Below are 26,526 nucleotides of genomic sequence, written 5' to 3' on the forward strand. Positions count from 1 at the left end.
ATTAAAGTCTGTAGGTATAGTCTTAGGTCCTGCTTTACTGCTATTCCAATCCTCTATCGATTCAGGGTATAATTACTGCTGATTTTTCAAGCAGAATATATTCAGGCACTTATCCCATTATCAACATATCTGTGTGACTTTGTGAAGTGTTCATTTTACATTTTATTTTGGCACACTGTACATTTCAACGCTGTTCTCTTTCAGCCTCTTTCATCGGTGCATATATAGCAATGGAAATTACTTCTGAATCTGACCCTATGGGACATCATTACTCCTTCCAATTATGCTGAAAAAATCTAATTATTCTGTGTTTTACCATCTAAACAAATGCAACAAGTTGCTAGTTACCCATTAATTGCAGATGTCTTTATGCATTAATTACCTTGCAGACTGAATGTATAATGAGTAGACTGCTTATGTGTACCTGGAGTCAGAATAAGAGAAACACTAGCTGGAATCTGAATAGAGAAATGAGACAAAGAAAATAACTATATATATCCTTGAACTTGACAAAAATAATATTATGAAGATAGACACAAAATGACGGAGTAATTCAGCGGGACAGGCAGCATCTCTGAAGAGAAGGAATGGGTGATGTTTCGAGTCGAGACCCTTCTTCAGACTGACCTTCTTTAGTCTCGACCTGAAACGTCACCCACTCCTTCTCTCCAGAGATGCTGCCTGTCATGCTGAGTCACTCCAGCATTTTGTGTTTATCTTTGATGTAAACCAGCATCTGCAGTTCCCTGTAGCATTTTTCCTTGAGCAGGCTGTCACTTTTAAGTTGCAAACTTGCATATGCCTCAGAATATTATAGAATAAAAAAAGTTAATGGATTGCAAAAAAATTAAATGTAAATATAACTGAATTGAAACTACAAAATAGCTCTGTCAGCATGTGACTGTAAACTATGACATGTATATCTTTGGATGTTGAATAATAGAACTTTGTTTGGCGCATTAAACCTCCACCTTGGAGGAGCACCTGAAGGACCTGCTGGCACTGGCAAGACTGAAACAACTAAAGATTTAGCAAAGGCTGTAGCCAAGCAATGTGTGGTATTTAACTGCTCAGATGGATTGGATTACATTGCACTTGGCAAATTTTTCAAGGTGTGTATGATTCCTAATAAATTCCAAATAATGTTTTAATACGAAACGTTGGAAGTGTCTATGATTTTTTTTTTTTTAATTGCAAACTTGATTCTGATTTCAGGGATTGCTCTCTTGTGGTGCTTGGGCATGTTTTGATGAATTCAACAGAATAGATCTGGAAGTACTTTCTGTTGTTGCCCAGCAAATTCTAACTATCCAAAGAGGTTTGTAACTTTGAATTTGTTGTATATTTACTATCTTAAATGTAGACCGTTTTACCTGCCTCGGGAGTTTACTGTGGTTATCATCATGGCCATATACATCCCACCACAGGCTAATGCTAACCTAGCACTAGCACAGCTGCACTCGGCCATCAGTAAGCAGCAGGATGCTCACCCCGACGGTGCCTTCATTGTTGCAGGGGACTTTAACCAGGTCGACCTACGTGCCACACTCCGCAAATTCCACCAGCATGTGCAGTGCCCTACCAGGGGCTCAAACACGTTGGATAAAGTGTACACCAACATCAAGGACGCATACAGAGCTCTCCCCTGCCCATCCCTGGGACAATCCGATCACCTCTCACAGTTTCTACTGCCTGCATACAAACCCCTCATCCGCAAGACCAAACCTGCAATAAGGACGGTCAAAATATGGCCCGAGGACGCCACCCTACAACTCCAGGACTGCTTTGATCGCACCGACTGGGACCTGTTTGCACAACAGGCTACCAGTGGTACAGAGGTAGACTTGGAGGAGTACACATCCACTGTGCTCTCCTACATCAACTGCTGTGTGGAGACTGTCACAGTGGACAAGCAAATAAAGATGTTCCCAAACTGGAAACCCTTGATTAACAAGGAGGTTCAGGATCTGCTAAGGGCACGCAACAATGCCTTTAAATCCAGGGACACTTCTGCCTACAGTGCGGCCAGGTCGAACCTGAACAGAGGCATAAAAAAGGCCAAAGTCATCCACAGGCAAAGGGTGGAAGACCACTTCAATACTGCGGACACCAGAAGCATGTGGCAGGGGGTCAGGGACATCACTGACCACAAGAGCAGCCCCGCCTGCCCCCACGGTGATATCACACAGGCCATCGAACTAAACACCTTCTTTGCCCGGTTCGAAACTGGCAACACCACCAGGTGTGGAATAACCCCGGCCATGGCGGAGGGACAGGCCTTAACACTGAGCACTCAGGAGGTACAGTGCGCTCTGCGTAGAATCAATCCACGCAAGGCTGCAGGCCCGGATGGAGTCCAGGGAAGAGTATTAAAGGACTGTGCTGTACAGCTGGCGGAGGTATTCACGAGCATCTTCAATCTGTCTCTATCTCTGGCAACGGTCCCCAAGTGCCTGAAAACAGCTACCATAGTGCCGGTGCCGAAAAAGTCCAAAATCACCAACCTCAATGACTACCGCCCGGTTGCCCTAACTCCAATACCAATGAAGTGCTTCGAAAGGCTGGTCCTCTCCCATATTAAATCCAGCATCCCTGCCTCACTGGACTCCCATCAATTTGCATACAGGGCAAATAGATCGACAGAGGATGCCATCTCTCTGGCTCTTCACACTGTCCTGACTCACCTGGACAGACAGGGCACGTATGTGAGGATGCTCTTCATTGACTATAGCTCTGCATTCAATACGGTCATCCCCACCAAGCTCACCACCAAACTCCACCAGCTAGGCCTCAGCTCACCGATATGCGATTGGATCCTGAACTTTCTCACGGAGCGACCGCAGGCAGTGAGACTGGGTCTGCACCTGTCCTCCACTATCACCCTGAGCACCGGCACACCACAAGGTTGTGTACTAAGCCCCATGCTCTACTCCCTCTTCACTCACGACTGTGTCCCTGCATTCGACACCAACACCATAGTGAAGTTTGCAGACGACACAACAGTGATTGGGCTGATCACCAACGGTGATGAAACAAACTACAGAGCGGAGGTGCAGAACCTGGCGGACTGGTGCGCCAATAACAACTTGGCACTAAACACCTCCAAGACCAAGGAGCTGATTATTGACTTCAGGAGGTCCCATACTGGAGAACACGCCCCAATCTCCATTTACGGGGAAAGTGTGGAGAGAGTGTCCAGCTTTAAGTTTCTGGGCACTCACATTTCAGAAGACCTCACATGGTCCACAAACACCGCTGCGCTGGTCAAGAAGGCACAGCAACGACTGTTCTTCCTGAGGACATTAAAAAAGACTGGTCTGCCCCAACAGCTGCTGACAACGTTCTACCGCTGCACCACAGAGAGCATACTAACGTATGGCATCTCTGTGTGGTATCTCAGCTGCACGGAGACGGAGAGGAGAGCTCTTCAGCGCGTCGTCAACAGAGCGCAGCGGATCATCGGGATAGAGCTACCAGCCTTGGAGGGCATCTACCACACGCGGTGCCTCAGGAAGGCCCTCAGCATCCATAAGGACTCATCACACCCCTGTCACGGTCTGTTTCAACTACTTCCCTCCGGCAGACGTTACAAGGCCTTCTACGCCCGAACCTCCAGACTCAGGAACAGTTTCATCCCAAGAGCTATAGCGGCTCTGAACCGGCCCAAATGAGTGCCCCCCACCCACCCTCTTTGGACAGTCTCCCTCAGATGGTCACGTCAATCAATTCAGCTTGCTTATTTATGTATTGTATTTATTTACCTTTCTTGTACATCAGTGGAGCTGCACACTAAATCTCGTTGCACTGACGTGCAATGACAATAAAAGATATTATTATTATTATTATTATTATTATTATTGAATTCTTTAAGGTGATAAATTAAACTGCTAACGGTTTTTTCCGTGGGTATTTGCTATACCATTTCAATATAGAAAGCAAAATCTGCGGCATCCAATCTATTTCCTGATCGATCAATTTTCCTGTTTCTTATACAATAATTTATCTTTTGTTACCAAAATGGAAAATCAAGTCTATTGTGGCCAGTTCAGTTCTCAGAGACACTCTTTACTTCTCATGAAGACAAAATTCTAATCGGCAAATATTCTTTCAACAGATAATTTTAGGGCTTTATTCTTTGGAGCGCAGAAGGTTAAGGGGGGACTTGATAGAGGTTTTTAAAATGATGAGAGGGATAGACAGAGTTGACGTGGAAAAGCTTTTCCCACTGAGAGTAGGGAAGATTCAAACAAGGGGACATGACTTGAGAATTAAGGGACTGAAGTTTAGGGGTAACATGAGGGGGAACTTCTTTACTCAGAGAGTGGTAGCTGTGTGGAATGAGCTTCCAGTGAAGGTGGTGGAGGCAGGTTCGTTTTTATCATTTAAAAATAAATTGGATAGTTATATGGATGGGAAAGGAATGGAGGGTTATGGTCTGAGCGCAGGTATATGGGACTAGGGGAGATTATGTGTTCGGCACGGACTAGAAGGGTCGAGATGGCCTGTTTCCGTGCTGTAATTGTTATATGGTTATATGGTTATAATATAGAGTGTCAAAATTACACATATTGATATATTGTATAGTAAAATAAATTATACCAGGGTGTAAGAAATGATTTAAATTAAATTAAACTATAATTAAATATTTAAATTATAACAGGTTGTAAGACATTATTTATTTTCCATTTTTCCAGTTGTTTGCAGCTTAAAACCAGTATATGTGATTTGACTGAAAAACTGGTCAGCTGAAGAATGATTCAGATTTATTGTGATTGCCACAATGTTGGAAAATAGGCAAAAATCTGTTTTTTAAAAGAGGCAGGACATTTTATGGAGAATTTAGGTTGAATTTCAAGCATTTTAATTTCTGGCCTCTGTGAATTGATTGATTTAGCTGTAGTCCCATTAAATGCCTGGCAACATCTAAAACTGACCTGCTAAACTGATCCGTCTCCCGTTGTACAGTCTGAGCCTCTTTCACCTCAGCTGTCTTGTCAGGGAAGCACGTCCCTGTTCTATAGGATGGACCTCCGAAACACTAGACAAAAATACTGCTAAAGGGTTTGCACTCATGTATGTGATGTCCCAGACCGATTCACAGGCAAAGGTGCATTTCAGCAATGCTGGGAAGCAGCAAACTACTTGTCCACAACAAATTCAAAAACAGCCAAGTCCATTCCATCACACAGACCAGTCCATCTCACAGACCCAGCCTCCCACCATTGGCTCCATCCATACTTCATGCCTCGGGAAAGTAGCTAACATAATCAAGGACCTTTCCCAACTCGTTCATTCCTTCTTCTTCCCACTATTCAATTCAATTCAATTCAATTCAATTCAACTTTATTGTCATTGCACAAATACGAGTATAGGTACAACGAAATGCAGTTTAGCGTCTAGTCATAGTCATAGTGCAAGATAGTAGAAGTAAAAATAAAAATACAAAATAAGCATACAATAAAAAATAAAAATACTGGTTAACAATGTGTGGATTGTGGATGAATTAAAACTGGTACATAGGCAAATAATTGTATACAAATGGGAGAGTCTAAAGATAGCTAGCGAAGAGAAGCTTGAAAGCACATACCAATAGACTCAGGAACAGCTTCGTCCTCTCTATTACCAAACTTCTGAATGGACCTTCCATTAGCTAGGGTACTATCCCAGTTTTTCCAAACTATCTAATTGCAGACATTGGACTTTTTCTCAGGAACTGTTACGCAACACGCTGATGAACTATATTCTGCACTCCATGTCTTTTCTGTTTACTCTACCTTTGATATTATCTGACTTGATTGGATTGCATGCAAAGAATAGCTTTTCACTGTATCCAGGAACATGTTACAATAATAAACCTAAACCTAATTAATTAAACCTAATTTGATATTTATCATAATGACACAATTTCCTCCCCTCTCTCCCCCCTCTCTTCGCCCCTCTCTTCCCCCCTCCCTCTCTCCCCCCTCCCTCTCTCCCCCCTCCCTCTCTTCCCCCCTCCCTCTCTTCCCTCCCTCCCTCTTCCCCCCCCCTCCCTCTCTTCCCCCCTCCCTCTCTCCCCCCTCCCTCTCTTCCCCCCTCCCTCTCTCACCCCCTCCCTCTCTCCCCCCTCTCCCTCTCTCTCCCCCCCTTCTCTCCCCCCCCCCCCTTCTCTCCCCCCCCCTTCTCTCCCCCCCTTCTCTCCCCCCCTTCTCTCCCCCCCCTTCTCTCCCCCCCTCCTCTCCCCCCCTTCTCTCCCCCCCTCCTCTCCCCCTCCTTCTCTCCCCCCCTTCTCTCCCCCCCTTCTCTCCCCCCCTTCTCTCCCCCCTTCTCTCCCCCCTTCTCTCCCCCCCTTCTCTCCCCCCCCTTCTCTCCTCCCCCCTTCTCCCCTCCCCCTCCTCCCTCCCCTCCCTCCCTCCCCCCTCCCTCCTCCCTCCCCCATCTCTCCTCCCTCCCCCATCTCTCCTCCCCCTCCCTTTCCCCTCTTCCACACATACAACAATTACAAGTATATTTATTTTGTTTATGCATTGATTTCACTTTCTTTACTACAGGTATTGCTGCTGGTTCAGTTACATTGGTATTTGAGGGAACTGAACTGAAACTTAACCCAACCTGTGCTGTCTTCATTACTATGAACCCAGGCTATGCCGGCCGTTCAGAGTTGCCAGATAATCTTAAGGTAATAATTCTGAATTCCTTGCAATGTTTGAGTCAATGACAATTATGTGAATATTTTTGCTTGTCGTACAATCATGTGGTCATCCGGCTCTGACCTCCCTTCCATCGAGGGGATCTATTGCAGTCGCTGCCTCAAAAACGCTGGCAGTATCATCAGGGACCCACACCATCCGGGCCACACACTCATCTCCCCGCTACCTTCAGGTAGAAGGTACAGGAGCGTGAAGACTGCAGCGAGCAGGTTCAGGAATAGCTACTTCCCCACAGCCATCAGGCTATTAAACTCGGCTCGGACAAAACTTTGAACATTAATAGCCCATTATCTGTTTATTTGCACTTTATCAGTTTATTTATTCATGTGTGTATATATTTATATAATGGTATATGGACACACTGATCTGTTCTGTAGTCATGCCTACTATGTTCTGTTGTGCTGAAGCAAAGCAAGAATTTCATTGTCCTATCAGGGACACATGACAATAAACTCTCTTGAATCTTGAATGTATAAAAAGGTTTAGCTGCTAGTCATACAAATGGATTACGTCTTGACGTAGGCGCCAGAAAGCATTCCAGCAATGGGGCTCCTGATAATTGACAATATGTTAACTAATTAAATTTTAGATTTGATCAAAAAACATAATTACAGGCAATGTTTGATCAATTATATGCAAGATTTTTGCTTTTATTTTTGGGGCTCAGTTTTAATGTATTGAATGGCCTACTTACCATTTGAGTACATAGCTAGGCATCGCCATCTTAAGTTTTAACCTACTCGTATCATTAGAAGGAAGTTGTTCTCACTAGAAATTAGAGGAACATTGAAATTCAATGCGTGTCATGTATGAATCTATCCACATTTGAGTGGGGTCACCTCGGTACTTTTACGGTGATATAAGATGGGGGATATTAAAAATATTTTTTTCTCTCTGTCTCACCAGGTCTCACCAGGCAGAATTGGGTTCTCCTATTTTCTGACTTTTCAGGCTCCCAGGTTTCCATCAGCGAGACTAAGAATCTAAACGCCACAATTAAAATGCTTTCTGCTCACTTCCTCCCTCCTTTGGTTGTATGTGACTATTGAAAGCTTTGTCACCTGACAGGCAGAAATTGAACCAATGCTTCGGGAAACTTTATGTGTACAAAGGAACTGCAGACGCTGGTTTAAACCGAAGATAGACAAAAATGGGTGACGTCTCGGGTCGAGACCCTTCTTCTGAGCAAGCGTCTCCACCCGAAATGTCACCCATTCCTTCTCTCAAGAGATGCTGCCTGTCCCGCTGAGTTACTCCAGCATTTTGTGTCTATCTTTGGGAAACTTTCCTGGCGTTAAAATCTTGATCATTCCTTTGTGAGTTTGAAGCAGGCCACCAAAATAATTTCTGCTAGATTTCTTGATACCATGTTTTGTTTATATTATATCATTTTTTAATTGTGATCTTGTAGGCTCTCTTTCGAACAGTGGCTATGATGGTACCAGACTATGCAATGATTGCAGAGATTGTTCTTTACTCTTGCGGTTTTGTCAGTGCCCGACCGCTGTCTGTTAAAATTGTGGCCACCTATCGACTTTGCTCGGAACAACTATCTTCACAGCATCATTATGACTATGGTATGCGTGCAGTGAAATCTGTCTTAACTGCTGCAGGAAATATTAAGGTATGATGTATCGCTACCCTAAAGCAACATTGTTTAATGAAAGCTAATTGTGCAACGCATATCATAAAATCTAATTAAAACCTAAATTAATGATCTTATTTTTGTTCCTTTTAGCTGAAGTATCCAACAGAAAATGAGGAGATTTTACTACTACGATCGATTATTGATGTCAATCTCCCCAAGTTCTTATCGCACGATTTGCCACTTTTTGAGGTAATATCATCTTTCCTTCTCTGTACATTTTTCATTTTCTTTTCCATTACAGGTAGCCTTAAAACTGTTTGGTAGCTTCATTAAAAAGTTGTTACAATCACTAAGGTTTATACAGTGCATTCTATAGTTGCTATAATTTGACTGTATTCAAATAGATTATTTTCAGTGTATTCAATTTATGTTAACAAAGGCATGCATCTGCAAATAAATAGAACATAAACCATGGGATGCGTGCAGGCTCATTTGACTCATTACTTTGATTGCACATGGAGATTTGAGTGCAGTTTAGTTAATTATACTATTTTTGTGGACGTTATTGTGATGCAAAGGTGGGTATTCAGTTTTTACAGTAGATCAGGTAATTGAAGTTTGTTGAAAGAGCAAAGTAATGTTTATGTTGGTGGAAGAGCGAAATTTAAAGAGACTGTTATGATGTTGAATTTTCTCAGAGGTAATTAATTGAATTCTAATTGTTTTACAAATTTTCAATTATAAAATTAAAAAGTAAATTTTTTCTATCATTGTTTCAGAAAAGGCGAGTGTTTTATTTGCAACAATGATGTTGTTTCAAAAGAACCAAAAATTAAAATCCTTTTGATTCTGCTGATGTTCCAGCATTTCGATGAATAATTTTACTTTGCTTCTGTTTATTAGCGAACACCTCTTTATTCACCATCTACTGATTATATTTTGGGAACATACTTAATCAAATGCACTTGTGTTTCTTTATTAATTATACTGATTACACACTCCAAAACTTTGACTGAAACGAAATACTTTTTCCTCGCAGGAAGTTGTGAAATGGTGATTGAGTTTATCTGTGTGCAAGATATCTCTTTGCAGTTATGCCACTAAATGATGCAAATCCTCATTTGTTCCAAGAATGTAATGTGGTTTCAAATATTTTATTTTTATAAAAATATATACTTTATCATGACATGTATTGTTCATGATGGGAAACCTTTTCAGCTCCCCAATATATATATATATATCCAATTATCACCTTTTCTCTAATGTTCTTTCTTGCTAATATACCTAAACTATCTCGGGTTCTTTTGGTCTCCGTTTTTGCTTGGTGGTATCACGCATCAGTTGGGCAGTTACCAATATCAACTGCTCACAGATCTTTTTGGCCTTGTCAACTGAACTGTAATCAATGACGACACTATATTCATTTTGCAATTTACCTCTATTAGAAACATAGAAACATAGAAATTAGGTGCAGGAGTAGGCCATTCGGCCCTTCGAGCCTGCACCGCCATTCAATATGATCATGGCTGATCATCCAACTCAGTATCCCGTACCTGCCTTCTCTCCATACCCTCTGATCCCCTTAGCCACAAGGGCCACATCTAACTCCCTCTTAAATATAGCCAATGAACTGGCTTCGACTACCCTCTGTGGCAGGGAGTTCCAGAGATTCACCACTCTCTGTGTGAAAAAAGGTCTTCTCATCTCGGTTTTAAAGGATTTCCCCCTTATCCTTAAGCTGTGACCCCTTGTCCTGGACTTCCCCAACATCGGGAGCAATCTTCCTGCATCTAGCCTGTCCAACCCCTTAAGAATTTTGTAAGTTTCTATAAGATCCCCTCTCAATCTTCTAAATTCTAGAGAGTATAAACCAAGTCTATCCAGTCTTTCTTCATAAGACAGTCCTGACATCCCAGGAATCAGTCTGGTGAACCTTCTCTGCACTCCCTCTATGGCAATAATGTCCTTCCTCAGATTTGGAGACCAAAACTGTACGCAATACTCCAGGTGTGGTCTCACCAAGACCCTGTACAACTGCAGTAGAACCTCCCTGCTCCTATACTCAAATCCTTTTGCTATGAAACTCAGAAACTCAGTGGTCATAGGTGATAGGAGCAGAATTAGACCATTCAGTCCATCAAATCTACACTGCCATTCAATCATGGCTGATCTATCCCTCCTTCCTAGCCCCATTCTCCTGCCTTTTCCCCATAACCCCTGACACCCGTACTAATCAATGTGCTGTTTATCATTATTCTTCTTCTAACCCTGCCCATGTCATTATGAAATCTTCTCAAATCCTTTTTCTTGCGTTGGTGCAATTGCATCCCATCCCATATTTATTTCCCTATCTTTACTAGGCCAGTTTTGGAATATCTGTTTCTACAGTTCCGCTTCTATTTTTCAGCCATATGCCATCCATTATTGGCATCAGAGATATTCAACTTCAACTTCTGTAACATCCCCGTTGCCTTCATATTAATGTCTACACTATTTAACTAACTGTCCTGCACTAGAACGTATTGCAACACAGCTTTACCTAAACTAACATTCTCGTGTTTTTATTAGCATGCCTCACATTCCCACATTCATCAGCTTCCCTGCCTGTGCATTCATGCTGAATCTTCTTGTGTGCAAACTCACTCAGTTTTCTTTCAGGACATGGTTGTTTACAAGGGTGCTTTAAAGGGCTGTCCCACTTTACGAGCTAATTCAAGAGTTCTCCTGAGTTTCCCCTGATTCGAACTCGGAGAATTACGGTAATAGCCGCTTGTAGGTATTCGGGGCTCTCGTGGACATTTTTCGACATGTCTCGTGGACATTTTTCAACATGTTCAACAAAATCTTCACGAGTCTTCACGAGCTTACCGCGTTTCCCGAGTACCTGCCGTTAGCGTTACAAGCCGCTAAGAGACGTCCCGAACTCCGATGTACCCGCTACGTACATTCTTATCATGAGTTTGATTTTTTTTAAACTCGGGAGAGCTCTTGAATTAGCTCGTACAGTGGGACAGGCACTTTAGTTTCCAATTCCAGCACAGTGCCTACTTATGTCTGATTCTCAATCTCACTCAGGGTTCAATATCCCTGATGCTTTCCTCACCAGCCTATTCACATCCATCCTTTCCATGCATTGAATGTGCAGTTTTCATGCACCAAGATACACAGATTATGAATTGATTTTAGAATAAATCCACACGTACTCATCCCAATCTGAGTCATATTCCCCAGCACACGATCTACATTCTGATTCTGGATTTATTTTCTGTTTGTTCACTTCTTTTGTACATCATTGAAGGATGAGCCTTTCTGTAAACCATGCGACCATGTTATTCCACCCACCTTAGATGTACTTAGATTGGAAATAAACATGCCTTACTTACTTTTATTTCCTCTATCTAAGATTCTGACTTGCTGTTTAATGTCCATCTGTATTTATTTTTAAATGAAGAAGTGTTCCATGAAGGGCAGTGTATGAATATTAGTTGAAACTGCACATTTGTATACATGCGTATTTTATGCACAGGGGCCTTCTTTGAATAAATGAGAATACTATGGTGGTGATCCTCCTGAATAAGATTGCCAATACGATGCTTGCTCGAGGCACAGCTTATGAAAGCAACGTGCACTGCTGACTATGGTCTTCGGTATTTATGTTTAAATAAACTATTTGAACTGATTCACATTTCATCCATTTTTGTAATCAATCCAAATGATCTTTGAAAATGTACAGGCAAATGATCTCCTTCAGCATTCACTCAATAAAGATTAATAGATTCTCACTGTACTACTTATTTTGATGCTTTGGTTACTTTGGGTAATAGTGCACCATAGATCTGTCTGGGGGCAAGTATGCAGACAGCTATTTAACATTTATTATCCGGCAATACATATATATTTTTTTATCTTACCAGGGAATCACTTCAGATTTGTTTCCTGGGATAAAGCTGCCAAAACCTGACTATCGTATCTTACTGGAAGCAATCAAAGAGAATTGTGAACGCATGAATTTGCAGATGACTGACTTCTTCTCGCAGAAGATCTTACAAATCTTTGAAATGATGATTGTGCGGCATGGCTTTATGATTGTCGGAGAACCGTTTGGTGGGAAGACATCAGCGTACAGAGTTCTGGCTGCTGCTTTGCACGATATTTGTGAAAAGGTAGAGACGAATGCTAAATCACTGACTAGTCCATTTCCATTTATTTCATCATTATTCATTTGTCGTCTTTAATTAGTACGGTTGGACAAACCGATACTTTAACTCTTTAGTTGCGTTAACATGACGTAAACAAAAAAGCACCTTAATGCCGAGAAATGGCCCACTGCTCGAACTGGCAGTGTCGGGAACGAGTGTTAGTATAAGTGTTATAGTGGGGTGGAGTTAGTGATGCTGGCTTATGTGTGATTGGTTCACATGCATCATCAATCTACAGAAACGTTAAGTGTGCTTTGTAGATGTATTAGCATACTGTGCTCTGCTTCTGAGATTAGTTTCACTGACACAGTGAATTTCAGAGAAAACTTAACTTATACTATCACATGTGTGAATGTAATGGTCAAAGATAATCCTTTAGGTATTTAGCTGTCCGACTTATCAAAGATTTATCTCATTTTACATATACACCATAACATTTTTATAAAACATATAAAACAATTATAAAGAAATCACAATTTATGAGTTAGGTGTAGACTAATGATGTTGATAAAATTAGGCCGTAGTGAGAATAGTGGGGAGCATATCAAGAGGGTTCAAGAGGAAATAGACAACTGAAGTGAATGGGTAAAGAAGAGCCAGATGGAATATATTGAGGAAGTGGGTACTCTTATTATGCACAAAATAATAAAGTATTTTCAAAATAGCGACAGTTTGGACATTGCACGCAGTGACACAGCTGGTAGAGATACTGCCTCACAGCGGCAGACACCTGCGTTTGATCCAGACCTCGGGTCCTATCTTTGTGGAATTTGCACGTGCCTGCGTGGGTTTCTAGGTTAATTGGCCTCTGAAAATTGCCCTTAGAGTGGTGGGAATGGATGAGAAAGTGGGACAACAAAGAACTTGGGCTAACAGTAATTGATGGTCAGAGAGGACTTGTTGGGCTGAAGGACCTGATTCCATGCTGTACCTCTAAACAATAAATAAATTGTTGAGATTCAACGTGACCTGGGTTTCTTGTAATGATGTTACTGCACTTTAACATGTAGGTGCAGCTGGCAGTGAGGACCACAAGTGGCATTTTAGCTTTTATTACAAGGGGATTGGATTACAGCACTTAAGAGGTCTTACTGCAATGACATAGTGAGATCAGGAGCATACATCTTTAGTCTTCTTTCCCCCAAAAAGTGTATGCTTGCCATGAAGGAAGAGTGACAAGGATTCATTAGCCTATTTCTAGGATGATAATTTTTCTATTTGACGAGAGATTGTGTGGACGATGTCTCTATTCCCTAGAGTTATGATGAATGAGAGCTGATCTCATTAAAACTTTACAATTCTTAATAGGCTTGACAGTATGGATGATAGGGGGAGCTCAGAACCCGGTTCATAGTCTCAGAATAAGGGGTATGCCATTTTGAACTGAGGGTGGTGAATTTTTGTCTTGGAGGTATGTTGATGATTAGTCATTCACAACAGAAATCAACAGATTCCTGGATAATTAAAGAATCAAGGAATATGGGGATAGTGCAGAAAAATGGAGGTAAGGTCATAATCTTGATGTCTGATGGTGAATCAAACTTAAGGAACAGATGTATTTTTTGGAAGTATTAGCAATGAGTTAAATGAATGGTACAATGAAGATAACACTGTCTTCATCAATTGTAGTTCAGGTCAAAGAAAAACATTGATTAATGTCATGGCAAGTGAAGAAATATTGTCGGTTTTGCATCCTTAAAAGTAAGGAAATCATTGCACTTGGATAAAACTAATTCTAAGCTGTGAAGAGAAACAAGCAAAGAAACTGCAGAGTCTGAAACCATCATTTCAAATCACCTTTGCTTATATGGTGCTAGAGGACCGGAGTGCTACTGTTAGTAAAGTGTATGGAGTAAATAATTACAAGCTAGGTGGTCTGACCTTGGTGTCAGGTAAATCACTGGTAGATATTCTCAGAGACTGTAGGAGTCGTCATCTATGACGATATAGATTTATCAAGGACAATCGTCAAGGAATTGCTAAGAGAATGTCACATTTAGTGGTGGTAACATAAAAGTGATAAAGGCAGCAATTTGACATTGCCTGTGTGGGAGGGGAGTAGGAGAGGAAAGTGGGGCGTGTGGCGGAGGGGGGGGGGGGGCGGGTGAGGGGGGGGGGTGGGTTGTTTGTGTGGGAGGGGTGCATGTGTGGGAGGGGGGTGCGTGTGTGAGAGGGGTGCGTGTGTGGGAGGGGGATGCGTGTGTGGGAGGGGTGTGTGTGTGTGGGTGGGGGGTGCGTGTGTGGGAGGGAGGTGCGTGTGTGGGAGGGGGGTGCGTGTGGGAGGGGGGTGCGTGTGTGGGAGGGGGGTGTGTGTGGGAGGGTGGTGTGTGTGAGAGGGGTGCGTGTGTGGGAGGGGGGTGCGTGTGTGCGAGGGGGTGTGTGTGGTGGAGGGGGGTGTGTGTGGGAGGGGGGGTGGTGGGGAGGGAGGTGTGTGTGGGAGGTGGGGTGGTGGTGTGGGAGGGAGGTGTGTGTGGGAGGGGGGTGTGTGTGTGGGAGGGAGGTGTGTGTGGGAGGGGTGTGTGTGTGTGGGAGGGAGGTGTGTGTGGGAGGGGGGTGTGTGTGTGGGAGGGAGGTGTGTGTGGGAGGGGGGTGTGTGTGTGGGAGGGGGGTGTGTGTGGGAGGGGGGTGCGTGTGTGGGAGGGAGGTGTGAGTATGGGTGGGGGGGGTGCGTGTGTGGGAGGGGTGCATGTGTGGGAGGGGTGTGTGTGTGTGGGAGGGAGGTGTGAGTATGGGTGGGGGGGTGTGTGTAGGGGGGGTGTGGGATGGGGGTGTGTGTGAGCGAGATGGGTGTGTGGGCTGGGGGGGTTGTGGGGGGAGGGGGTGTGTGGGAGCTCAAAGAAAAGACGGGGGAAGAGCCATGGGGGAGAAGGGGGTATCACGGGGGGAGGGGGGGCAGGAGCCGTAGAGGGGGGCAGGAGCCAGTGAGGGGAAGGGGCTGGAGCAGGCGGTGTGATGGGGACTCACAGCGGGCGCTGGTCGCTGGTCGTTCTCCTCCGCCAGGATCAGCGTCTCCCCTTTCCGTTTGGTGACATCGGCGACATTTCCAACTCCGCGCAGGGCTGGTCCAGGCCGCTGCCGGTCCCTCCGAAAATTGTGTCCGGTTGGAGACCTCCACCGGCCATCCTGAACGTCCCTCAACTCCAGTAAAGACTCAATGGCGCAGGAAGGGGCGGACCGTCCCGGGGAGTGACAGGAGAAGAGACGAATCCTTGCGGCGCTGATTTTCAAGATTTTTAGACCTCTTTAACTTTTACATTAAGCCACCGATCGGAACAAAACTTGTTGCACTTGCAGCACAGGAGAACGCTGAGTGAGCTGGCAAATAATCGTAGTGCGATTGCGTACCGTTTTTGTGCAAATAGAAAAACCACGCAAACCGGAAGAGCACAAGGTCAGAGCTTTAGTTATGTGCAGATAGATAGATAGACTAAGAAGGCTGAGAACGGATTTTATCAAAATGTATATAATGATCGACCGTAATGATCAAGCGAGCAGGAAGTACCTATTTCCTACAGTGGAGAGGTAGGTAATCAGAGGGCTTGTATGCAAAGGAATTTGATATTGGGGATTTGAGGAACAACCTTTCCCTCAGTTCTCAGTTTGCAGAAGAATATGTCCGAGAGTTCTCAGATTTGCTGCCTGAAGAGTTGGAGTCGGGAGCAATCATCATCACGTTAAAAAAAACCCTGGATGAGCATTAAATATGAACTAGTACATGGACTGTACAGACTGAACTAAGAAGGGGGAAGTTCTGGCTGCACAGGCATGCAATTTATATGATTGTGGTCATGATTTTTCTCTCTCAGTAATGCACTACATAGCTACTCAATTCCTTTTATGCTCCTTTTTACTGTAACAAAATTAGTAATTAGTTTAGTCATGCTGCTCTTTTCAATAATTATTTCCATCAAATAGTTCTATAAAATGTATTCATTATCTCTTGCCTAGGGACTAATGGAGGAAAATAAAGTTCAAATTACAGTAATTAATCCCAAGGCCATTACTATGGGTCAACTGTATGGCCAATTCGATAAAGTGTCTCATGAATGGTCAGATGGCATTCTGGCAGTTAGCTACCGAGCATTTGCTGTTTCTTCTGTAAGTATTTGTGAATTATGTTCATTTTCAGTATGAAGTGCAGAAAAGCAAGAATTCCGTGAACAAAAAACAAATGTGAAATATTTGGTTACATGCACAATAGTAGAGGAATAGAGACTTGAATTTGTATTATATCCTTTACAACCTGTGGAAAAACCCAACACTTTTCAGCCAATGATTTTCTTTTAGAATAATGTCACTGTTGTATTGCAGAAAATGGAGTACTAATTTGCAAACTGCAAAGTTCGCCAAACAGCAAAATGTTGATGACTATTTGAGCCATGTTGGTTGAAAAATAAATACGAGGCAGACCACCGAGAAAATTCTTCCGCACTTTGAGTAACATAGTGGGATCATTTATATCCATTTGAGAAAACAGATGGAGCCTTGGAAAAATGACTCATCCAAAACATAGTACAGCAAACACATTAAGATAAGCACTGCAATCCCTCAAGTCTGGCCATGAAACAAGTTTCTGGACTGGGGTGTAATCACAGCCATCTGACTTGGAGTAAAACGTATTTTTATTACTCAAATAATTCCATCCATCCACATTGCACAACTCTAATCACAACCCTACCTGGACCACAATGGAATTTTTATGTAAGGTTACATACACTACGTATTTTGACTATTTCGTTCTGGTTACAAAGTGTTACTAATAACTTATCATATTGTTTATTGTATATTTATTTGTTGTGTTATTGCAATAATGTGCCTATAAAACCTGCAGCAAATAAGAATGTCATTGTTCTGTTCCATGAGCAAAGGACAATTAAATATTGTTGACACTAGGTTGACTGGGTTTGTGTTCACCAGAGCTTGGAAGAATGAAAGGCTATCTAATTGAAATTTATCAAATTTTTCTAAAATGAGGGATCACAGCCTCTGGTTACAACAGATCCAAGCTTGAGATAAGGAGATATATCTTCACTCAGAAGGTGTCGAACCTGTGGAAATTTCTATCATAAAGACCCATTGAAGCCAAGTTGCTGGGTGTATTTGAAGGTAAACCTGGCTTGGAGAGAGGTAGGGATGTTCAATAATCAGGACACAGTGGGGCAGCGGTAGAGTTGCTGCCTTACTGCGCCTGAGACCCAGGTTCCATCCTGACTATGGGTGCTGTCTCTATGGAGTTTGTACATTCTCCATGTGACTACGTGAGTTTTCTCGCGGAGCTCCCGTTTCCTCCCACACACCAAAGACGTACAGGTTTGTAGGTTAATTGGCTTCATTAAAACTCGTAAATTGTCCCTAATTTGTCGGATAGGGCTAGTGTACGGGGATCGCTGGTCGGTGTGGACTCGGTGGGACAAAGGGCCTGTTTCCATGCTGTATCCCTAAAACTAAATAAGGTAACGGAGAATCCGCAGAGACTCTTTAGATACATTACAAGCAAAAGGGTAAAGCCGGGAGAGAACAGTGTGATAATCTATGTGCGGAGGCATGGAAGATGAATGAGGACCTAATGAATGCTTCTATCATCTGTATTCACCATTGAGAAAGTTATGGAAGCTAGGGAATTCAGGGAAATGATTAGTGGTGTCCTTAAACAGACCGACATTGTAAGGGAGGAAATATTGGCAATCTTGAAGTGCATAAAAGTGGATAAACCCCTGGGGCCTGACCAATTGTGAGGGTATTGTGGAAGCAATGGAAGAAATTGCAGGCACCTTGGCAGAAATATTAATAATAATATAATAAACTTTATTTATAAAGCACTTTAAACAACCGCAGTTGCCACAAAGTGCTGTACATGAGAACTCATGGACAAAAAGTTATTACAAACCATTAAAAACCGTAAAACGAAGGACTAAAAACAATAAAAATTAAAAGACATTAAAAGCACTAAGAACAGGAGCAATGTCTCAGCCAGTGTCGAAAGCCAGAGAATAAAAATGAGTTTTTAGGGAGGATTTAGGGAGAAAACAGATGCCTAAGCCACAAGTGAGTACCATCAACTGAAGGGTGGCTAATGTTGTGCCTTTATTTACAAGGAATGCAAGAACAAGCCCGGGAGAGGCATTTGAAATGCAGATGTGCTTAGATATGATGTATGGTCAGTCATTTTGCCAGGGTAGGGGTATTTAAAACTAGAATGCGTGGGTTTAAGGCCAGAGTGGAAAAGTTTAAATGAGACCTGAGGGCTATTTTTTTAATACATACTGTTTATACAGTATGGACTGAGCTAGTAGAGGAAGCCATACAGTTGGGTATGATGACAACGTTGACAGTAGACAGTGACATGGATAGGAAGCCAGTTGCAGCCAAATGCAACTAGCTCGGGTAGATAACTTGGTTGGCATGAATGCATTGAGCCAAAGGGCTTTTTTTCCATGCTGTATTACCCCTGACAATCCAGAATTCTTGGATTTTTGGTAGATTATCACCAATGCATTCAGTATCTCCACTCACTTCCTTTAAGATCCGAGGATGAAGGCTATCTGGTCCAGGGATTTGACTAGTACTTTTGATCCAGTAATTGAAATGTCTGTAATTTTCTCCCTTCTTACGATCTCTTGATTGTCTCTTATTATCAGGATGCTTTTCATGTCTTTTGTTTTGAAGACCTATCTAAAAACATTTAATCACAAATCCTCTAAGGACAAATATCTGGTTTAATTAGCTCTTCTTTTACATATCTGTAGAAGCACTTATCATTTTGTATATAATTTGCTAGTGTACTCTCATGGTCTGTCATTTTTATAATATATTTCTAATCCTTTATTGGTGCCTAAAACAATTTCCAATTCTCCAGCCGACCATTATCTTAGCAACATTTATGGCTTCTCTTTCAATTTGCTACTATCATTAACTTCTTTAATTAGCCATAGATAGTGCATTCATCTCACAGTGCCTCTCTTTCTCACGGAAATATTCTTTTGTGAGGATTTATCAGCTACTGTCCTAAATGTTTGCTACAGTTGGTCCGCAGTCTTGACCTTTAACCCATTTTTCTCAATCCACTTTAGCCAATACCGGCATCTTACCATCTGAATTTCCCTGAGGGGATCAATAAAGTATTTATTATTATTATTATTATTATTAATTGCCTTTACTTAATTTTAGGACATACAGTTCAGACTTCTTATTCTAAAACAAAATCTGAAATTCTGCCTTGCGAATCCTTTATTGTGACACCATTAATTAACCTTTTGTCATTAGATCATAATGTCATTAGATCCTCAATGTATTTCTCCAAGGAACTTACGAAATATATAATCATAAAGACTACCTTTGCCTGTTTGATATGTTCAACGATTTTCTTTATGGAATTGCCCTTGATTATTGAATATTACACAACCTTCCTTAAAAGCCCCTATGTTGTGGCTGTTGACCCATATGTTACTCTTTCCTTTCCTCTTACTCGTTTTATCCCCTACTCAAAGTGGTTTTGCATCTTGAGCTTTTGAGTTAATGTAATTCCTCTTCAGCTCAGTGACCCCATTCATTATGAACAGAGCTTTACCATTTCCTTTTTCATTTCGGTCATTCCTATGGAAAGATCAAATGTCCCCGAATATCTAGTCTTCAGCTCTGGTTGTCTAGCAACCATATTTCTGTAATGGCCATCAGACTATATTTCCATTTGAGCTTCAACTTACATACTTTGTTACGAATGCTGCAGTAATTCGGATAAGGATTCTTTAATGTTATCTTTTTGTTGTTCTTTATTTTGACAAAATGTAGGTGCATTGCTAAGCTTTCTGATACACTGTGGTAGTTGATATTTCTGTTGTTGCCCAACATCATTGCTAATCTCTTTCATCTTTTTCCTCTTAAATGCCTTTCTATACAAACCCTTCAATATCGATTTCAATCTTTTCTCTCTTTTGATTTTACCCAAATGGGCCTGTCCCACTTAGACAACTTTTTAGACGACTGCAGGAGACTATGCAGTCGCCACATGGTCGCCACATGTTTGCGGGTGGTTGCCGGGGAGTCGCCTTCATGGTCGTGAGGAGTTCCCGCATTCTGGGAACTAGTTGCGGCCTCATTATGGTCGCTGCAAATTTTTCAACATGTTGAAAAATTAGCGGCGACTAGAATGAAGCCGCCATGGAGAGTAGCGAGAATTTTCGTGCCGTAGGTGGGTCGCCAGGAGGTCCTAGTGGGTTGCCAGGAGGTCCTAGTGGGTTGCCAGGTGGAAGGTTCTCTTACGTTCTCATAGGTTGTAGCCGGTGCTGACCGGTGAATTGCATTGGCTCATTGCGAAGAAAAAACGTAAGCCGTAGTTTTTAGAACCAAGGATAACTGACTGGTAATGTTAATGTCCGCCGAGCTTCACAGCTGTGTATCTCCCCTTCTCCCCCCTCTTCCCCCTCTTTTAAAGGACTTACCATACACTGAGCTTTTTAGCTTCTAAATTACAGCGCCGACCTTCCTGTTCATCGCGGTGTGTGTCTGCATCACATTGGCTTTGCACTGTGTGAATTTCACTCAGACAGCGCTCCCCCCACTTGCCCTGTCCCCCTCCTGCATAATGGACTGGTGAAGGAAGCGGGGTGTGTGTGTGTGTGTGTTCCACTCTGACAGTCGCTGTTCCACTTGCTGGTTTTTCAGGCAACTGCCGGCAACTTGACAGTCCGCTGAAAAATCGCCTGTGGGACAGGCCCATTAGTTTTCCATTTTCTTGTAAAGCAAGTTTAACTTCTGAACAGCACACAATAACTCTTTCCTCCCCATCTCCTAAAGATAATAGTCCTGTTCCCATTGAGATTCAACTCGCCTTGCTTGTACCTGCTTCAGAAATGGCCTCAATTGCTCAGGAATTCAGGGACAGTTTCTTCCCAGCTGCTATCAGGCAACTGAAGCCACCTACCGCAACTAGAGAGCAGTCCTGAACTGCCATCTACTTCTTTGGTGACCCTCAAACTACCTTTGATCAGACTTTACTGGCTTTAACTTGCATTAAATGTTATTCTCTTATCATGTATCTGTATACTATGAACGGCTCGATTGGAATCACGAATTGTCTATCTGCTCACTGGTCAGCATGCAACAAAAACTTGGTACACGTGACTATAAACTAAACTGAAGCTAAAGCCCTCCCTCATATCTCCAGCAATGTATTCATCTGCTCTATTTCTGTACTAACTAGCACATGACACTGGTAGCAATCTGGAAGTATTACCTTTAAGGTCTTTCTTTAAGACATTTTCAATCTCTCTAAATTGCTATCAAGACCTCATTCCTCTTTCTGTTTATATTGTTGGTGATATATATGGACTAGACTCTTGCCTGTTCTCTATCCACCCCCCCCCCCCCCCCCCCCCCCACCCTCAGAACGCCCTGTAGCTGTTTCCTAAAACAGTTGTAATTGATTACTTAATGTATCTGCTTAAAATAAAATTAGACTTTTGTTCAATAGACCCCAGATAGAAAATGGTTAATTTTTGACGGACCAGTTGATGCAGTCTGGATTGAGAATATGAACACTGTGCTGGATGATAACAAGAAATTGTGTCTGATGAGTGGAGAAATCATTCAGATGTCTCCCCAGATGAGTCTTTTATTTGAACCAATGGATCTGGAAGTTGCTTCCCCTGCTACTGTAAGTAATCATATATTAATTTAAATGGAAATATGTTAGATTCTATGACCTGGTGCTTCAAGTGACAATGCAATCCATTGCAGGAATGCTTGGGTTTCGAGTCCAAGTGTTTTCACTCAATAATTTCAAATCATGATAAGAATTGAAGTCTTCTGGTTCACAACAGTGAGTTTGTTGGTAGCAACACTGAGAATTCATTTCTATGGGGTTTTGACCAATGTAAATAAAAAGTGATGATTACACATTGATATTTGATGATATTGACAGGTGTGGTGTGAGAGATTTAATGCCGGTAGCATTCTGTAAATTTCAATAAATATTTTGCTTTTTGCAAAAATTTTGTATTTCAGGTTTCGAGATGTGGAATGGTCTACATGGAGCCTCTTATGATGGGGTGGAAGCCTATAATGGTATCTTGGATGAATAAAATGCCAGCTGGTGTTAGACCCATGCACAAGGAATTAATTGAAGGATTGTTTGACAGGATGGTGCCAGTGTGTCTCCAATTTATTCGAAAAGCAGCCAAGGTAACGAGCTAATGAACTTTGGACCAATGAGTCAGCCTCCCTTTTGCCACTGATCCATGACTAATAGACCACCATCAGTGAGTAGGTATGTTGCAAAACTTACCTTCAGCGGCGCTGCAGTTCTGCCGCTGCCCGTGTGCGCGACTTTGGCGCCTTTGAGAAGGGGGCGGGTTTAAAACGCGATTTTCTCTAGGCTGTTGAAATCGATGTTGTTCAGCCTACTTAGTTGCTGACAAAAAATCGCTGTAAAATTTGTTCGCTGCAGGTATTTTTAAACTAAATTGGGTTATTTAATAGTTATAGTAGATTAAAAAATCATCCTCTAAAGCCATGAACCCTGACAACGGGACGGATCTCATGTCGGGGACAAGGCAAGGTAGGTTGTTTATTTTTACATTAAAAAGGGCTTCTTAAGATCCCTTTATACAACATTTTATGTTGCGAGTAGCTGACTTGGGGGCCCATTCAATCCCGCAGTATCTTTCATAATGACATGGGGTACAAATTCACCGCAATGGCAGCGTTCTAAACCAACGCGTTCCACAGAATCACACTGGCAAGCTGATTTAAATGGCCATTAATTTACAGCAATTGAACACTAAATCCCTTCCATTTGGCCTATAAATTAATGTCAATGAGATTTAAAAATCATGTTTTATTGTGAGTTATTGTGTGAATGTTCTTTGGACACTTAGGCTATTTAAAAATGTTCATCTTTCCTTAAGAAATGGATAGATGTTTAGATCTAGTAATTGAATTTTGGAATTAGCTACAATTGGGTAACTAACTAATTATATGCTTTAATTTCAGGTCATCCAATTAAGATTATTTAATATTTGTTTCAGAATGCTTCAATCTATAATAACTGAAAATTTCTTTCAGTTCTCTTAATTTTTAATAGAGTTATGGGCTTTAGACTGTCCTCGATCACAGCTTTTGTGTTAAGTCAATGGAAAATCAATAGGGAACAAGATGCTAATTTCCGAGTATGAAAATGGCCATAACATTTTTAATACTGAAGATATGAAAGTGAATTAGGTGTCAAATTAAACTTCTTTTTATGCTTTATCTGATGGGATAAATTGCTGACTTGATTTTTAAAATCTCAAAATGTTGTAACATTGCTACAGTGAGGCTAGGTGACTAAACATCCTCCATGATAAATCAATGCTGGTGCTCCAAAAAGATGTATTCTCGGCCCCTCGTTATACTCCCTATGCTCTCGCTCCTGTGTGGCAACATTTTACTCTAACTCCATTTATACCAATGTGGTGGGTTGGATTTCCAACAATGATGAGACGGAGATATAGAGCTTAGTAATGTGCTGTCAAGCCAACAACCTCTCTCTCAATGTCAGCAATATGAAGGAGCTAGTTATTGACTTCAGGAAGCGAGGTGGAGTACATGACGAGGTGGAGTACATAACTACATGCTAGTTATTGACTTCAGGACGCAAGGTGGAGTACATGACCCAATCAATATCAATGGTCCTCAAGTGGGGATGGTTGCAAGTTTCATGTGTAAATGCAATCAACAATCTTCCCTGAACCAATCACATTTAAATTATATGATCAAGAAATCGCACCATGGTCTTAACTTCCTCGGAAGACTAAGGATGTTTGGCATGTCTCCAATGACTCTTACCAACTCCAACAGATACACTGTAGAAAATATCGGGGTGCATATCACAGCTTGATTAGGCAATAGCTCTGTCCAAAATCGCAAGAAATTTAGGGAGTAGTAGACAAGTCCATCATACAGGCCAGACCCTCACTATCAATTTCATTTATACATCGCGTTGCTTTGGGAAAGCAAGCAACTTTATCAAAGACTTTTGGTTCCTCATTTATTACCTATTCTCACCTCTTCAAATGGACAGAATGTACAAAAGGATTTTCCAAATCACAAGTATAATTCTTACACTACTGGAAAAGCAAACCAATGTGTTGCTGTAGAGCAAATTGTTCATCGATGACGGAGGCTGAGGAGTACACCCTTCTCTCTTCTTATATTTATGTTCTTTTTCTGCTAATGGTCGTCATCTATATGTGATGCTTATGTTGACCAGACCAAGTGAATGGCAGTGTGAAGTCCATGTGGGTCTTAGCATTATTTTACTAACATCACAATTCCTATAAGGTTGCGATGTTCTTTGGTTCTTTTTTTATACATTCTTTGCACAGGAGAGTCATATTCTTAAGGACATAATGGGCAGTAATGTTTCTGTTGATGATGTATGAGTAATGTTTCTCTTGATAATGTGGGAAAAGGTGTACTTATATTAACCCTCAATATGCCTTTTGAACCTGGGTCAGATTCTGCTGCTGCAAAGATTAGCAATAATCCTTTTGAGTTTAAATTGTGAATATCCATCTTGCTAGGCGAAGATTTCTAACCCATCTGGACCTTGCTGAAGATGGACACAAAAAACTGGAGTAACTTAGCGGGACAGGTAGCATCTCTGGAGAGAAGGAATAGGTGACGTTTTGGATCAAGACCCTCCTTCAGACTAGTCAGGGAAAAGGGAAGCAAGAGATATAGACGATGATGTGGAGAGATCAAGAATGAATGAAAGATATGTTAAAAAGTAACGGTGGTAAAAGAAACAGGCCATTGTTAGCTGTCTGTTAGATGAAAACGGTGCGTTGGTTGTTGCGACTTGGGTGGAGGAGGGAAAGAGAGAGAGGGAATGCTGGATAGAAATCAATATTCATACCTTGGGCTTTAAGTTGCCCAAGTGAAATATGAGATGCTGTTATTCCTATTTGGATTTAACCTCACTCAGAGGAGACCTAGGACAGAAAAGTCAGTTGGGAATGAGGAGGAGAATTATATTGTTTAACAACTGGGAGATCTGGTAGGTTCAGGCAGACTGAGTGAAGGTGTTTCGTCTAGATCAGTCTCACACCACCAGCTGTTCCAGTAGGCTGCTGGTACCACAGGAACTTCTCATTGATCAGGTGCTCAAGGGATTCATTGAGAACTTTCCAGAAGAAGGGTTTCTGTGCGATCGCAATTTGTCTGAGTGTTCACACCCTTAATCTCAGCCACACACATCTCTCAAAAGCTGAGAAGATTTCTGATCATTATTTTTTCTAACATTAAGATCATTGCATAAGCTCAGTGACAACAATGTTTATACAATGGGTCCATTTTAGTCTATCTTTAATGTTTCTTCCTCATGACTAGTTGTTGTCTTGTCCAATTGTGAAATAATTCAGGTTTAGGTGATAGGCTTTGTTACCATGTGAAAATCTCATCAGCAGCTGAAGTCTTACAGCAAGGCGAATGTGGTTTATTACTTTTAACCAGTGGGTTCGTATTTTCTTTGATATGGTGTTACAGCATCATAGCATTACAGTTACAGCAAAGTTGAGCCCTTAGTCCAGCAGATATTTGGCCAGGATTGGGACTACTTGACCTATTTCCTTTCTTTCTTTAAAAATCTTTTTATCAGTTTTTTTCTAAAGCAAAAACAAAAGAATAAAAAAGTAATGATAAACATAAGTCCCCCTCCTCTACTCCCTCTTCACCTACGACTGCACACCTGTACATGGTACTAACACCATCATCAAGTATGCAGATGATACAACGGTGATTGGCCTCATCAGCAACAACGATGAGTCGGCCTATAGGGAGGAGGTCCAGCTCCTAGCAGCATGGTGCGCTGACAACAACCTGGCCCTTAACTCCAAGAAAACCAAGGAGCTCATTGTAGACTTCAGGAAGTCTAGGGGCGGCACGCACACCCCCATCCACATCAACGGGACGGAGGTGGAACGTGTTTCCAGCTTTAGGTTCCTGGGGGTCAACATCTCTGATGATCTCTCTTGGACCCACAATACCTCAACTCTGGTCAAGAAGGCTCACC

General features: G+C 42.0%; 1 protein-coding gene across 1 annotated transcript in view; it reads left to right on the plus strand.

The window, feature by feature from the left end:
* The window catches only part of dnah7 (dynein axonemal heavy chain 7), a 234,157-nt gene that overhangs the window by 68,941 nt on the left and 138,690 nt on the right, over positions 1 to 26,526 (plus strand). The window contains exons 24-32 of the mRNA XM_033023735.1: positions 944 to 1,112; positions 1,216 to 1,318; positions 6,531 to 6,658; positions 8,101 to 8,313; positions 8,428 to 8,526; positions 12,192 to 12,440; positions 16,425 to 16,574; positions 21,946 to 22,128; positions 22,479 to 22,655. Coding sequence (XP_032879626.1) covers positions 944 to 1,112; positions 1,216 to 1,318; positions 6,531 to 6,658; positions 8,101 to 8,313; positions 8,428 to 8,526; positions 12,192 to 12,440; positions 16,425 to 16,574; positions 21,946 to 22,128; positions 22,479 to 22,655 — 1,471 coding nt within the window. The remainder of the gene's footprint in view (positions 1 to 943; positions 1,113 to 1,215; positions 1,319 to 6,530; positions 6,659 to 8,100; positions 8,314 to 8,427; positions 8,527 to 12,191; positions 12,441 to 16,424; positions 16,575 to 21,945; positions 22,129 to 22,478; positions 22,656 to 26,526) is intronic.

Source organism: Amblyraja radiata, chromosome 7, assembly GCF_010909765.2.
Source record: "Amblyraja radiata isolate CabotCenter1 chromosome 7, sAmbRad1.1.pri, whole genome shotgun sequence".
Taxonomy (NCBI): Eukaryota; Metazoa; Chordata; class Chondrichthyes; order Rajiformes; family Rajidae; genus Amblyraja; species Amblyraja radiata.